The sequence below is a fragment of the Poromitra crassiceps genome (genome assembly GCF_964638095.1).
Source record: "Poromitra crassiceps genome assembly, chromosome: 30".
NCBI classification, from domain to species: domain Eukaryota; kingdom Metazoa; phylum Chordata; class Actinopteri; order Beryciformes; family Melamphaidae; genus Poromitra; species Poromitra crassiceps.
Window position 1 is genome coordinate 9,609,150 of NC_139652.1, and position 16,124 is coordinate 9,625,273.

A 16,124-nucleotide genomic window follows, 5' to 3' on the forward strand; every position below is an offset into this window, starting at 1 on the left:
TATGCCTTAGCTCATCATTCTTTCCAGGTTATTTATAAAGCATTAAGGGATGTGTTGTGAGTCTCAATTATACTCCATATCCTTGCCACACACAAAGAACTGTCACGAGCTGATGAGCCAAAACACAGTCACCTCCTTCTATATCTATTTCACTGAGAGCTGTTTGCTTTGAAATCTTGCAACGGCACACAGGCTACTGGTGATAAATCATGAATGAATCAGAATGTGATGTCCTTGGCGGCCGGGCAGTCGGAGATGAAAGAAACATTCAAAGGATACAGGCGGCTTAATAGAGTACCGCGGGAATGAGTCCGAACTGGATGTTGGCATTTCCGGTTCCGATACGTGTAAAAGTCAGTGGGATTTTTGTATGGGGATTTTGGTTAAATGGCCGTTGGGGGATTCTCTCGAGCCCAAATAGATGCCGCCCTCTCGCCTAAAGAGGAGCGCCATCTTACAATGGAGTCATACGCCAAAGTACTTGCCATGCACGCCACTTGCTAAATAAAGTCTCTTGTTAAACCCTTACCGACCGGTCTCTCATGATTGAAGTGAGGTTTCCATACCAAATTTCAAGCTGAGAGAGAGGCCGTCATATCTGTATTACCTGATCAGCCCGTGACGTCAGTCAAGCCCAAGCGTGACGTCAGGCATGACATCAGTTGTCCTCAGTTCATGACGTCAGGCATGATGTCAGTCCTCCCTAGTATATATAGCGAGGGTTCTACGTCACCCCCCACTCTGGAGGATCACAGCAGCAGCCGGCATCGCAGCTGTTCATTCCCCCTGAAACCATCCTCTGAAGCCATCATTTCACCCCACCCACCTCCCCAGTCCACCACCAACAAGTCTTGACTCCTGAAGAATCCCGGGGGGGGGATTCTCTCTAGCCCAAATAGATGCCTAAAGAGGAGCGCCATCTTACAATGTAAGGTCTGTGGTTAACAAAAGTTTATGAAACAGCAAACATTGTGTTCAGCAAGATAATATTCACAAATGAGGACAACCTTGATGATTTTCGAAGCATAAATGCCTTTTTTAATATGCGATTTCCAGAAAACGCTTCAAAAGTCATAAAAGTGGTCCATCATTTGTGAAGATTATCTTGCTGAACACAATGTTCGCTATCTATATTATAAAAGGGAGCAAGTGGGCAATGTTTTTTTGTCCCACTGATGATGTCATAGGCATTTGTGACATCACTGATGATGTCATAGTAGGCATTGTGATCAGTCATCAGTGATGTCATGAAACTGATGATGTCATCAGTGATGACATAAGAGCATGTTTCATCTTATGACATCACTGATGATGTCATAGGCACTGATGTAAACTTAAGGGGAATAACATTTTGTAACACACACACACACACACAATTCAAGTAACTTTTGCTACCAACTGTAGGCTATTTGTGAGTGATGTCATCCATAATGCAAAGTTAAGCAATTGTGCGCTGCTGCGCATGCCAATAGAGCAGGCGAGGCCACGCAGCAGCCGAGCTGTGGCCGAGCTGCAGGGCCAGCTAGCGACCCCGCGCTGCGGGCCAGCCTAGGAATCGAGCGTGCATAGGCATAAACAAAAGCTTATGCCTAGTTTCATAAACTTGTGTTAACCACAGACCTAATATCATGCATTTAACCTAAATTCCCTTACAAAAATCCCATCGACTTTTACACGTAGGAACCAGGAAGTGCAGGGACTTCTGGGTAAGCCTACAAATACAGTATATGTCACCCCTGCGGTACTCTATGTGAGCAGCTTTGTCCGTCCTCCTGCTGTGTGACGAGAACAAAACACACTGACTTCCACCTTCTGGTCCCGGGGTCACCTGACAAAGACGCTCTCAGTCAGAACCAGTTTGCCCTCCAACTTACGTGACTCGATCATTGTCAGGTTGCTTAAGTCAGACTTGACTCGATGAGGACTCGATGACCTGCTGTCCTCAGAAGACCTGTTTCAGCTCCAGGCCTCTTCCAACCTGACCCTGAGTGCACCAGTATGTGTGTGTGTGTGTGTGAGAGAGAGAGAGAGAGAGAGAGAGGGGGGGGGGGGGGGGGCTGTGTGTGTGTGTGTGTGTGTGTGTGTGTGCGTGTGTCTGTGTGTGTGTGAGAGAGAGAGAGAGAGGGGCTGTGTGTGTGTGTGTGTGAGAGAGAGAGGGGGGGGGGGCTTGTGTGTGTGTGTGTGTGTGTGTGTGTGTACTGTACACCAACTCACATGTGTTTCTCTCTTTGGCCAGCGACTCCAGCTATACCCCAAAATAAATATGTATTAAAAGGTTGTGTATCAGATCTAGAGTCCACAGGCCATATTTGAGCCAGGCCCAGTTAAGAATAGGCCTGTCTGCTGTCTCCAAGGAGGAGAACAGTCATGTCCTGGAGACATGATGCATTCCTCAGCCATGAACATCACTGCCCATGTCCTTGCCCCACAGACTTTACCAAACTTAGAAATGTGCTGGAAATTGCATGTAAAGGACAAAATGACAATTTGGGGTACATGGCTTCAATGTGACATTTGTAATGCTATTTTTGTGTGTCCTATATGTTTTTTTTTCTCCTGCTCATACTGAATCTATGGTATTGCATAAACAACACGCCATTGTGCTCATTCTCAACTTTTCTGGGAGAAGTCTATTTTGTTTCATGGTCGTGTCATAGAGGCTTCAAGGCTATCGGCCTGGTACAAGAGGTGACTGGTGGGAATTTAACCCATGTTTTAATACCGCCCTCCTTTGGTTAAAAGTGGGAAATACACTTCTACAGTACAGTTTGTCTGATGAACAATTTCACAGAATCAAGTAGTCGTACTTTTAGACATATATAGAGACACAGCAATCAATGTAAGATTTATAACAATTTATTTCTTATAAAACGGCCTCAAATTAAAATAGAGCAAAGAAATCTAGAAATATAAATACTCTCACTGCACTTGTCTTTTTCTCTCACAAGGCTTTGAAGCATAGCTTTATTAGGCGAAGGTGTTCATCAAAACTTTTTTGCATGATTCTTTTGCATATTTCCTTTTGCATATTTCCTAAAAAGCAGTACGGCAAAATAGAACCTAAATAATAACACTATATTTCTTATATAATATGCCCTTCATCTATTGGCTTGATCCTCTGGAAAAGAAACATACAAGTTAAGCTACTGCCATGACACCAGTCTCTTGCTCTTGCTAAAACAATGATCTTAAGGTAGGACTCAAGCACAGAAATATTGCATAATTGGTATCAGTCTGAAGAGGTTTGTTGTCTCTGAGCTCTCATGCTCTTCCTGGTTCGTCTGGGGGGAAAGGGGGGGGGTTTGGCGCATGCTTAGTAGTCATCTCCGCGGCTCACCACCTCCTTGTAGGTGGGCCTGAGTAGGATGGTGTGCTCGTACTGGGCGGTGTAGCTGCCCTTGGTGTCGCAGAGAGGCGGGTACGGGTCTATGATGCCAAGGTCACACAGATTCTTCAGCGCCATCAGGTACTTACTCTCGCCCTGACGGTCCAGCCAGCGGCGGCAGAACGCCAGGGTGCCAAAGTTCTCATTGATCACATTCAGCAGATGTTTAGCCCTCGGAAGTCTGCGGGACACAGCGAGAACAGAGGGGGGGGGGGGGGGGGAATTGAGACAAACGGACAAACCGCATCGTATCTAGATGTTAGCCAACAAATGATTAGGTTTTCGTTTGTCTCTTTAGTGTCTTTACTTTGAGAAGGTGAGGAGCAAATCAAACCTATAAATAATTTCCACAATCAATATTTCACATATCGACACACTGAGACGAGGAAGAAGACGGAGGAGGAGTGCACCTTATTGGCACGTGTCCAACGTTGAAGTTCTTCATGTAATGCGAGCACTCCATATCGTCGTGCACCGCACCTCTTCCTGTGCTGCCGAACGTCTCGATGGCATAGACTTCACCCTCCTGAGAGGCAGCGAGAGAAGACAGACAATGTGGAGGAGCTGTGTCCAGAACATCTTTCATACATTCACGTGGTGTGTTTTATAGGGGTGTCACAATATATCGTCCCACGAAATTTCGCGATAGTAAAACGTCACGATATGTATCGTTGAGATGAAATCTCATATCGCGATTTTTTTTTTATATATATATATATATATATATATATATATATTTTTTTTTTTTTTTTTTTTTTCAAAAATAGACTAAGAAACGTCTTTGTTTGTTGAAGTTCAATGTGTGGAAAGTAGTTCAGTTGAACAAGTCTCTGAAGAGACACATGAGAAGTTATACAGGAGAGAAACCATTCAATTGAGTTTCTGGCAAAACTGTTTACTTGACAGGAAAAACTGAAGATGCATAAAAAATACACTAAGAAAAGTCTTGTTGTTTGAGTTTGAAGAAAAACTGAAGATGTATAATGAGAATTTATACTGCTGAGAAACCTTTTAGTTCAAAGTAAATCTAAGTGACGGTGTAACTCATTCTATTTCAAGATAAGCCTTATCTCCAATCTCATGTTTTTTCTAGTTGTTATTGTAATAACAATTTCCCACAACAGCATGTTTTGTATTTGTGCATTTCAAATAAAATACTACTTTTCCAGTCATATATTGTCATTATTCAAGTTTAAAAAAATATTGTTAAAATCGTATCGTATCGTATCGTTATCGTGAACCCAGTATCGTGATACGTATCGTATCGTGAACTGAGTGTATCGTGACACCCCTAGTGTTTTATGAAAGGTGCATCTATAAATCTTTATGGAAACAATGATTATGGCTCAATGGGTATAATGTTATTGAAGGTCATTGAGAAGAAAAAGAAGAGAAAACAATTCTGCGAGTAGACTCCCCCCCCCCCCCCCCCCCCAGGGGGCACTCAAGAGTAAATTGAATCAATAACTCAAAATGTCAACGTCTGACAGGTTCATGTGCAGTCTATAAAGGACAGTAGTAGTATCCTTTCTGGAGCAGTGTGTTCTGAGTGGCTGGTCTCCGTCATTGGCGTTTTGCATCTCTATCAGCAGCACACACGGGGCGGTTGTTGGGAGTCCCTGCTGTGGTATTAGCTGATAACACTGCGACACCCTCTCTCGACGCACCGATAATCAGTCAAAGTGCTGTAGCATCATCCCCCCGTGGCACGCCCATCTGCCACTCCAGCCCCGTGCGCGCGCTCTCTGATCACAAAGAGGGTAATGGCCTTGTTACACCAACACACTTCTGCTAAAAATACAACGCGACGCAAACCTGCCACATCAGCAGCCCCTCCTCCTGCCCCTCCTCCAGCCCCGCCTCCTGCCCCGTTCCCCCTCCGCTCCCTTGGAACCATCAGGTAAAAAGCTCGACTCAGCAACTTGCCAATTAAAATGCTCAATTCTGTCCAAATAGAGTTATGCATTGCAGCTGTGTGTGTGTGTGTGTGGTGAGTGTGTGTGTGTGTGTGTGTGTGTGTGTGTGTGTGTGTGTGTGTGTGTGTGTGTGTGTGTGTGTGTGTGTGTGTGTGTGGTGTGTGTGTGTGCGTGGTGAGTGTGGACCTCAGTGACATATCAAGTGTAGTAGCCTCAGGAAATGTACCTTGACTGCGCAGATAGCAACGAGCCACAGTGTTTCTCCTTGGTGTGAAACCCTGGACGCCCACAATTCAGTGCTCTTACAATGCAATCGGGGGCTGGGGTTTGGACACGCGTTGCCACTCGATGCGGCCGGTAATACCATTAAAGGTGTAATTAAAGTGCTGAATGGGGTGAGTGGATTGGAACTTGCTCTGCACACGCCGTCGTAACTCTAAACAACCACAAGTTCTCGCGGTTACACTTTAGATTGAAAAAGGCCCGAATTATAGGCAAAGGTCAAACGGCGAAGAAAGGTCTAATTTCAGACACGGCGAAAAGATCGTCGTCTTCGTTTGTGCTCCTGATGCCAATCACATTCCAGCTCAGTGGCCTTGTGGTTTGAGTGTCCGCCCTGAGACTGGGAGGTTGTGAGTTCGATCCCCGGCCGAGTCATACCGAAGACTATAAAAACGGGACCCATTGCCTCCCTGCTTGGCCCTCAGCATCAAAAGGGTTGGAATTGGGGGGTTAGATCACCATATGATTCCCGAGCGCGGCACTGCTGCCGCTCACCGCTCGCCCAGGGGATGGGTCGAATCCGGAGAACAAATTTCGCACGCTCAGGTGTGTGACAATCGTTGGGACTTTACCTTTACCTTTACATTCGACTCATGTGAGCTGCACTGTGGAAGCCGTGTGCATCGGTGTACAAACCTCCATCCTCGTGGCCTCTCCGCCTTTTACGATAGGGACCGTCTTGCCTGAGTGTATCCTGTAAGGTCCAATAGAGTGGCCATTGAGATTCCTGATTGGCTTCACTGTGAAAAGAACGGCGCACATAGAGAGGTTTGATAAATATGAAACGCCGTTGAACCTTAACGTAAAAGACAGGGGTGATAAATGACCTCGTATTACCTTGGTATGTTTTCCCATCTATCTCCACTTCGTAAGACTCCATAACCTCCTGAATGGTCTCGCCGACGTCGCACAGGCGCACATCAATCCCTGCACACTAGGGCAGAGAGGTGTTTACACTAACATGGGTCATTCCTCACATCCAGACAGCCTGGATGCTAAATGATCTCTGGCCAAACATCCTTGTCTTTATAAGCTGCGTTCAGAAGCGCCGTGCGCGAGTGAAAGAGCTGCGTTACCTTGATGCCAGTGTCAGTGGCATCTTTCACAGCCTCCAGCAGCCGGTCGTACTTTGGATTGAAAGTGACGGTGAAGGCACAGTCTATTATTCGACCTGGAAAATCAAGCATATTTGCTTATTTATAAGCAGGTGTTTCTTTTGCACTATGGGAATGCCATTCATTAAAAAATCAGGCAGTTCATTAACTTACAACAACTGCTTATTTTCACGCGTGAAGAATTATCGCGCGATCATCATTTTAGAGATCTTGCCGTCACAATGACGACTTAAAGCAGCAAACGCGTATTAAGCGGTCCTCACCGTTGATGTGCGTGCCAAAGTCGATCTTGCAGACGTCGTCGTAGCGCAGCACGGTGGGGTCTCCCGCGTTGGGGGTGTAGTGGGCGGCACAGTGGTTGATGGAGCAGCCGGTGGGGAAGGCCAGGCCTGCCTTCAGCCCGTTCTCCTTGATCAGCCTCCTGGAGCAGTCCTCCAGCCGCTCACTGCCAGACACACAGAAAGCACCACAAAGGGACGACAAGGACAATGGGACTATTGTCACGGCAGATAATGCATCTACACGAGGTTGAAAACCCCACATGGTTGGCAGTGCCTCTGCTTCCCTTGACAATTTGAAAACGGTTTGTTGCAGCAGGAGGACAAAGAACTGCTGAAACCGCCTCAATGTCAGTCTCAACCATATCCGGTCTCAACATGAAGGTCCCCCCTAAAAAAAGGGCTCAATGGCAACATTTCAGCGTGCCTCTCTCTCACCAGATGTCAATCATGGTCATCCCTGGCTTGATCCAGCTCCTGACGTAGGTGCGGACCTGCCGGTGCGCCTCGGCCGCCTGCCTGAAATCGCTCCACATCTCCTCGTTGGCCTTGTCCAGCACGCGCTTCTCGTCGTTGGTGATGCGCCACGCTGCGCTGCGCCTGCCGCGGGGGGACAGGACAGCCAGATGTGTCACAGAAGAGGAAGGTGTTTCGTTATTTTCTCATTATGCAAATGTAATATTCCGGCCATGCTCTTGTAGAAAGTGCCGTTGGGACTTTATATACTGAGAGGCCAAATATGTCAAATTTCTGCTGAGTAGGAAATGAAACCACATGTTCATGATGTTTTCCAGTAGGAAGAAGCATAAAGCACACAGAGACCATAGATAAAAGCATGTCACATTGTGGTAGGACTAATTGCTGATTGCGAGGGACAGATTGGAGGTCACACACCCGTCTTTTGATGGGGGGTATTCACACTCCTCTCCCTTTGGAAAGTCCCCGTTGGGATAGAGCTCACAAATAGGGACTGAGGGAGGGTCAGTCTGTCCCTTCACTGTGTCCCAGATAGAGAAACAGAGAGAAAGAAGGGGGAGGGAGAAAGCAAAGAAGACAGCAGTTAGCCTCTGTACATTCAGCACATTCGTATTGTAACTGTACTGTCCCTGACAAATGTTATTAGGTAAAGCCACCCTACAGTAAATCAATTCACTCAACTTGATAAATGATATGATATGATATTAATAAATAATATGGTGCAATATGCCTGTACTTGTGTCATAATACTGGAATATAATATGTCATATTTTGGAGCTGGCACCAGTCCTTTCCCAAGTCAATCACTGCATCCTTCCTATACTGTCAATAAGTGACGTCAATGCTGCTGCACTGCAACAGCTCCTTGGCGTTGAAAGCATGTGTAGTGTGTTTATGTTAAGAGTTGTCATTCAATATGCATGATGCACTACACGAGGTCCTGTTACAGTCCAGTGCGTCCAACCTATATTGTGTAACGCTCTGGTAATGTGTCGCACCATTTAACCAAGTCAAATTCCCTGTGTGTGTATTTGGCAAATGATCACGAAGCAAATCTAATGCAGTCAATTTGGGAAGCAGGAGATTTTTTTCTTTTCTTCAAAGTTCAAACGCTGGAAATCTTTTGCTATAACAATGTTCTTACAGCCAGGTATCCTATCTAGTTAAAGTGAAGTGAGTTCAAGTGAATTCAACCTTTCATTATCAGCTATTGTTACTTTACAATAGGCTAATAAAGACATTGCCAAAATACAATCTTTTGTAGATTGCAGAGAATTTTGCTGCAGTGACGAACAAAACTTACATCCTTTCTTTTTCTTCTTCCTCCTTTTCTTTTTCCCAGCTGAGTTCTCTCCCTCGTCCCCATCTGTTGAACGCATCATTAGTTTCAATACACTTTGTATGCTGAGCAATATTGACAGAGGCTTGGGCACAATTCCCAGTGTTACAGAAAATCAGATATCACATTGCAGATATAACTAGCTGAATTCCACTGTGCGCCTTTGGGGAGTTGAAGAGTAGCACAATCCCCACTGCAGATGATGATGATGATGGTGATGGTGATGGTGATGGTGATGAAATCCAGAGGAGTTACCTTCTTCTCCATCCTCCTCCTTCTCTCTGTCCTCCAGAGATTGCTGCTCCAACTGTTTCATCAGATCCCCAACACCTCCGGCTTCTCTGTCCCCCTCAGCCTCATCTGCCCCTGCTGCAAAGTCACACACCCTCATGCACGTAGGTGCAGGTACACATACATGTGCATGTGCATGCATGGACATGCACACAGAAAGGCATGCATACGCATACACACACACACACACACACACACACATGCATGCATGCACACACGCACACGCACACACACACACACACACACACACACACACACACACACACACGCATGCACACGCACACACACACACACACACACACACACACACGCATGCACACGCACACACACACACACACACACACACGCATGCACACGCACGCACGCATGCACACACACACAGACACACAGACACACACACACACACACACACACACACACACACATAAACTGAATAAATGGTTCATGGTTCTGAGCCATTTGACTAAAGTGCATCAGGACTTGGCAGTGTCCATGCATAATTTGTTTCTATATCTTGTGGAATCAATATTCTCAAGGGCATAGGTACCTTGCAGCATTATGACACTTAGTCCTTCAGAGACAGTGCTGTGTGTACAATAGTTGACATGCACTTAGGTCAGGTCCAGCAACCGCAGGGTTTTCTATTCCCCAAATATGAGGCAAATATGTCAATTAGTTTTGGCTGCAATTATTATTATTTGTTTATTTTGCACAACAGTGGTTGTCATCTTTATTGCACCAAAACTGTGGGTACTTCAATTACATAATTTCATGCAGTTTAGGAGGGATACAACATATTTAATCTGAAGTAAAATAAAAAATGATTCTACCCATATCTTGCGTCCTATCAATTTTGATATCAAATTCCAGCTTTGAGAAAATGTCCCATCTCCAGATGAGCATCCTCATCCCCAGGCAGCAGCTGTTCACTTCCAGCGCTGGGACAGCTGGGACAGGACCACCCTCTGACAGGTTGAAAAGTCTCCTGTGCCGCATATTTGATGCTCTTGCGCTATCGCTTGGCACTTGAGGGGACAATATTGCGCTTTTTCCCCTCAACGATTTTAGAACACAAAGTGATGCCTCTTACCTAGTGCGGTAGCCTTATTCTTCTTCTTTTTTCTTCTCTTTTTCTTTACTGACTCGGAGGCGTCTGCGTCTTCTCTTTGCTGGTTCAAGTCGTCCCCATTGAGAAGTTGAGTCTCCACTTCATTCTGTGACTGTAGCTCCGCCATGATCAGCGACTGAGAGATGAAGTGACGCATACGCTGCTGGGAGCCTCCAGTGGTCAAAGCCGAAACTGTGCTGGAGGCAGCTGCTGAGCCAATAATGAGCTATTAGACAATCTCTGTGCAACAACTTGACCCGAATAGGGGAGGAAGACGATCCTCCCCGTTCATGGGGAGCAAATACTTTCATCATCAAAGGAATGGGCGGGACAGTCAGTCGCTGCATTTTGTGATAAACATAATCATGAAAAATACAACTAAGGGAAATACTGTATCCCAATGTTTATGCTGCTGCTGGAGACTCAAAAGCCTGGCTGTGTGAATATCCTGTCCTCGGTAAATGACCTGTGAATGCTGCAACGCTTGCGAGAACTTCTTTCTCTGTGCACAAGCACAATTCCAATTATGCCCATTGCCCTCGAATCTCAAGTTACCGGGCTCTGTGCACCTGTGACTACAGCTCGTCAAATGAGGTTTAAAGTGTCACAATCGCCTCTGTCGCAAACTTGCCAAACGCTCGACACCTTATCTATAATAGTGCGTAAAGTTTGGCTGTCATATTGTCAGGGATATCCTTTGAATTTGATGCCCGGCCGGAGTAGATCATTAACGGTGCGTAACGGGAGAATTTGGAGACGGGCGCAGCGCAATGATGTATCCAAGCAACAAGCCCAGCAAACTGAATGGATAGTGGTTTAGGAAAGTGGATTTGGCAGAACAACGCTGACGCACCTAAAGGCGGCCGGCGTGTGTATGGGGTTTTGTTGCAACGATTTAGCTTGCGTTTTGAGTTTGTCAGACCTAGTTTGGAACAAAAATAAGGTCGATTTATTTCGGGAAATCATGACTTCGCCTGGTGCGCCGAGAGAATTCAGAGCTGGCCCATTGTATTTCTTTGACCAGGTAGGTTAATGGATTCATCATGGCATGCTGACTGACTGTGTAGGAGGCTAAACTGCAACCATTTCATTTGTTTGTCTCCAGCCAACAGGACGGGATCGAAGTAAGGGCACACGAATCAACATTTTGCATTTTAATTTGGTAAACAAAGGAACGCCATTGGCAGCTACAATACAAAGGTAGGCTATTGGGTAACACTTTATAATAACTGCACACTATGCATTATTACGCTAAGTAGTAGGCCTAAATACTTAATTTATGATTTATAAAGCATACATTACTAAGAATTTGTAAATAATAAATACAGTTATAAATGTTTTATTCATGATTAATAAGCTAATTTACATTGGGAGGGTCTGATTGGCCAGCCCAGGTGAACCCCAAAATCTTGAGGGTACCTGGCTAAATCAACACAAATTAAGGTGAGGGAAAAACTGGCATGGCCATTTTCAAAGGGGTCCCTTGACCTCTCACCTGGAGCTATTTGAATGGGTTCTATGGGTACCCACTTTACAGATAATAACATTTTTCAAAGCCTTGCGCATGTATGCATTTACATTAAAAAAAAGTTTTTAATTTTCAATTTTGTAATTAAACCAAAGGCTTTGAAAAATGCTGACACGTCTGGCACCCTCAGGATTTTGGGGTGGCAACTGGGGTGGCCAATCAGACTTCAGCTTAGGTAGTTAGTAGTTGTTAGTTAAGGTAGTTAATAGTTGTTAGCGAAGTATTTTGTGTGACCTCATCTAAAGTGAGGACTATCTATCCCTAATCATTTATAAATTAGAATTGTTAAATACATTATAGATTAGCTTATTAATCAGGAATAAAACATTTACAACTGTTTATCAATTAGTACTTATGATGAATTAAGTACAGTATTTAGCATGAACTAATGCTGAATAGGGTGCAGTTATTATAAAGTGTTACCCTATCATTTCTATCCCACTGCAGCTAATCCTTCAAGTGTTTGTGAGTGCGTAATCTAAAACCTTTCTCTCATTCTGCCTGTGTAGTAATGCAGAGAAGGAGTCTTCCGACAGCTTAACCAAAGAAGTCCAAAGTGAAGAGCAGCAGAACGCAGAGAGGCAGAACGCAGAGAGGCACGCATGCGGGGGTGATAAACCTGAGAGCGTCTCCGCTGTCAGTGATGCGTTGAGTGAGAGGAGGCTAGGAGCCATGCCAGCTGAGGGGATGGACGATGATCCTCTGGATGCATACAAGCGCGCAGCCCCACACTTATTAAAGGAATTAGCTTTCCTACTTTCACAACATAAGTGGACCGAGGAGCGGTGTATTCCACACGGGCTTGTGAATATACTGAATTACTCATGGCACGATTTGACTGCAGGGGCGGTGTACTCGAAAAGTGTGGAGAAGACTGACAAACGGCGAAGGTCAAAGGGTTCCCTGAACTCCGATGAAACCGTCCGACAGGTGTCTGTAAACGACAAGAGGAGAGCAGAAAAAATACGCCCGGTTGTTGCGGGAGATGTTGGCCCTGCTGTGAGAACAACAAAAGTTCACAAAGATTTACGCGGGGAAAAGACCACAGGCCCATCTAACGCCCAGAGAGGTAGGCTACATCAAACCCCGGGTCACAGGTCTGCCCAGAACCTATGTTATATTTCTCACTAGTTCCACCTACTGGCATCCATTTACTGTTTTATTTCATTTTAAGGAAGAGGATTCATGCATTGCTGAATTTGCATGCATGTCAGCCAATCGGGCGAGGCTGCTCGCCGGCCCAGCGTCGCCAGCAATATCGTTTCTGTCAGCGCACACTGATGACAACACAGCCTCGGATGGCTTCATCTCTCATTGGCAAGATTTGCTGCACATGTCCACGGATCTTCACGTCTTTTGTTTCCAGGGTCTCGGGCATGATGACCACACGGACCGGCGTTGTCACTCGACGAGCCTGCCTGCAGAAGCTGTGCCGCGTTTCCTTCCTCCTCACCGCCATGAGCGCTGGGTGTACGTCCAGCACGAGCAGGCTGAGTGACGCCTTCGTGCTACACCTTGATGCCGCTAGCGATGGCGATGAAGCCGACGGTCAGTTGCCCACTCAAGCTGCTCGTTCAGCCACGGCCGCCGGCCTGGCCCCCGATGCCATGCCGCCTCCGAGCTTGGCTTCGCACCACATCAACCCTCCTCGGACAGCCCGGTCCCGGTCATCCTCCGAGCCAGGACCCAGAGTCTCGTGCCCCCTGCCAGAGGACACCGGACTGCTGCCAGTGTCTTCCTGACGCTCCAGGTTCCAGGCTCTCCAACCCTGGAGAGAGCAGTAACCCGTGTTCTCTGCCAGCGGCTTGGAGCAATGTGCAATGTGTTCACCACCTGAGCCAAACATGCTCGCTCACTCATTGGACCGTGTTACTGATGCTAGCACCGCCCATGGAGAAAATACAGGTGTCAAAGAGACCTGCATTGTCCCTGATGAAGCGAGCTCATGCTCGGACTCTCTGACGGTGGTTTGAATAGGCTCAGTTCACCGGTCCCTTCGTGGGTGGAAGCGAGCTTGCTCACCAGAGTCAAACTGGCTCGTTCACTCATTGGACCGTGAAACTGACACCAGCACCACCCACAGAGCGAATGCGAATGTCAAAGAGGATTGTTCTTTTACCTGACGAAGTGAGCGTTGTAATAGAGTTGGCTCCTCAGTTTAGTAACCCAAACCCTTCTCCTCTGGCCCCCATCAAGGTGTATGCATATGCGTTAGTGATGTCCTCTTGCCATGAGGGCTTTGGGGGAAAACTTTCATCCATGAGCTGATGAAGTGCTTCCTGCTTGGAGTCAGGAGACGGCGTCTCCACTCCTCAGTGGGACCTGCCCTTGGTTTTGGAGCCCATTGCTCAAATCTCAAGTTTTGGTTGATGCTCATGCCAAATCCGTCCTTCTTCTTCTTCATACTGTACCTAAGAACATGAACAGTTCTTATAGGTCCAGAATGATTGAACTGGACGCATTCTTTCCTCTTTCCTATACTGGTGAGAGAGGGAGGAAAAACTGCACTGTCTGTGCCCCGTCCACGCATTGGCACAATAATGTGGAACGCACAAGGTTGGTCAGGCGCACGCAACAGCTGTTTGTGTGCTCTGCTGATAGAGTGCTTGGCAAGCCTCTGTCTAAGCAAAGACTCACTCACTGCTTTCTGATTGGTTATCATCACAAGCCTATGTGTTGGCGGGTCGAGACCCTCCTCCCACCATCCGCGTGCGGTGCGGGGTGTTCCTGCGTCGAGGGCTCTGTTTGGTGGACCGATTGTGGAGGAGATCTGCACATCAGATTTGATCTGAGGGATGTGTCGGGTTCCTTCTCTGGCTCTGTACTCCATACTAGAGCACAAGACCTGTGAAGGTTATGCTGTTCTATCCATCCACCTATTGTTTGACTGTCTGGCTACTGTATGTCCTGGTCTGCGGGCTCTGTGTTCACGTTTCACAAGACCTGATTTGACCCCCTGGCCTGAGTCTCTTGGATGGCTGCCCTTGAGACCGACCAGGCCGTCAGTTGGCCAGCGTTCGACCCTGCCTCCTTGTCTAAGGACAGGAGGAGGGTTAACATTATGGTTCCCGCCTTCCCCCTGAAGAAGAGGTGTCTAGGTAGGCAAAGGGAGCTAGGGCCACTAGGTGGAGCTAGTGAGAAATATAATGATGGTTACGTATTGCAACACGAGTTATATTCTATGATCACTAGTGGAGCCTAGTGGCTGGAGACCTGTCGCTCCAAGGTCACTGACAGTGACTGGAATGAGCTGGTGGTGTCTGAGCTGCCCCTTTTATGCGCTGGGCCGGCGAGCAGAATCGCCCGATTGGCTGACCTGCATGCAAATTCAGTGCGCGAATCCTCTTCCTTAAACTGAAATAGGCAAACGGAGGCCACTCGTGATCGTGTAGCTAGGGTTACAATACGTAACAATCAATGGCATATAGGTTGGAAATACGGAAAATGGACAGTAAAGTTGGATAACCTTTTTGTGCAATTACACAGTCCAGCAGTTTTAATTAAAATGCCTCTGTGCGCCACAAATCATTGTGAGAAGCAGTGAGAATGGTCATTAAAGATTAAAGATCAAGTTATTTCTCATGAGCTTTGAAGACATTAACTGAGAGGACATCTTTTGCTGCAAGCTTGTGGCAGTGGCAAAGGGTTGATTTACAGGACAGGATGAGATAGCTGCCTGGTAGTGTACTAGCTGGACACAGTTGTACTCCAGCCTGTTAATCCATCCTAGACCTATTGGTTTACATCAGTGATACTCACCTCTGTGTGGCCCGCGATGGAATTGAAAAAAAAAAAAAAAAAAAAAAAAAAAAATTACAGTGCACCTGAACACAACATGCAAGATACCCGCTGAATAAGTGTTCAAATGTTCATGTAATTCTGGCCAATACTCCACTTCTGTTATAGTATTTCAGTCAGGAATATGGAATATCTTTCAATAATCTATGATTTAGCTGCTAAATTGTCAAATACCGCCTGCTCGCTACCCAGGCACTTATGCATGTACATAACCTAAGTAACTATCCGGTGTGCACAACATTGTCAGACTAAACTCCGTCTGACACCTACAATCCGCTACAGAAAAATGTATATTGTTTGTTTATTAACTGGCCCCTGGCCTTCTATCATTTCACGAAAGTGACCCCCGGGCAAAGCAAGTTGAGTATCCCTGGTTTACATTATGTTCTCTCTATGGCATGCAGTGACGTGATATGAACTCGGCCTGCCAGTGTTGCCCATTCAGATTTAACGTGGTGATTTCTCTGCCCCGGGTGGTATTTTGACCAAGCTCCTCATTTCCATTTCTCGCCTCCCAACAGTTCAGGCTTCCACAACCATCAGTTTCTCCATCTCATCGGAAACCTGCAAAGAACAAGGTACGAAGGCACGAAGCTGAGGCATTGTG

General features: G+C 46.3%; 1 protein-coding gene across 2 annotated transcripts; it reads right to left on the reverse strand.

Annotated features, from left to right (window-relative positions):
* Positions 1-2,877: 2,877 nt before the first annotated feature.
* Positions 2,878-10,366, reverse strand: LOC310800712 (methionine aminopeptidase 2-like; the record flags this gene model as incomplete). 2 transcript variants are annotated; one of them, XM_083663328.1, is made up of 11 exons in its annotated part: positions 2,878-3,566; positions 3,796-3,911; positions 6,220-6,323; positions 6,421-6,517; positions 6,660-6,754; positions 6,962-7,143; positions 7,415-7,576; positions 7,871-7,973; positions 8,757-8,819; positions 9,048-9,161; positions 10,174-10,366. In XM_083663328.1, the coding sequence occupies 11 exons, from the start codon at positions 10,346-10,348 to the stop codon at positions 3,314-3,316; spliced, it is 1,464 nt and encodes a 487-aa protein (XP_083519454.1). In that variant the 3' UTR covers positions 2,878-3,313. The 2 variants fall into 2 exon arrangements, with proteins under 2 accessions (XP_083519454.1, XP_083519453.1); XM_083663327.1 differs by lacking the exon at positions 9,048-9,161 and having other exon boundaries at positions 10,174-10,348.
* Between the last annotated feature and the right edge of the window lie 5,758 nt (positions 10,367-16,124).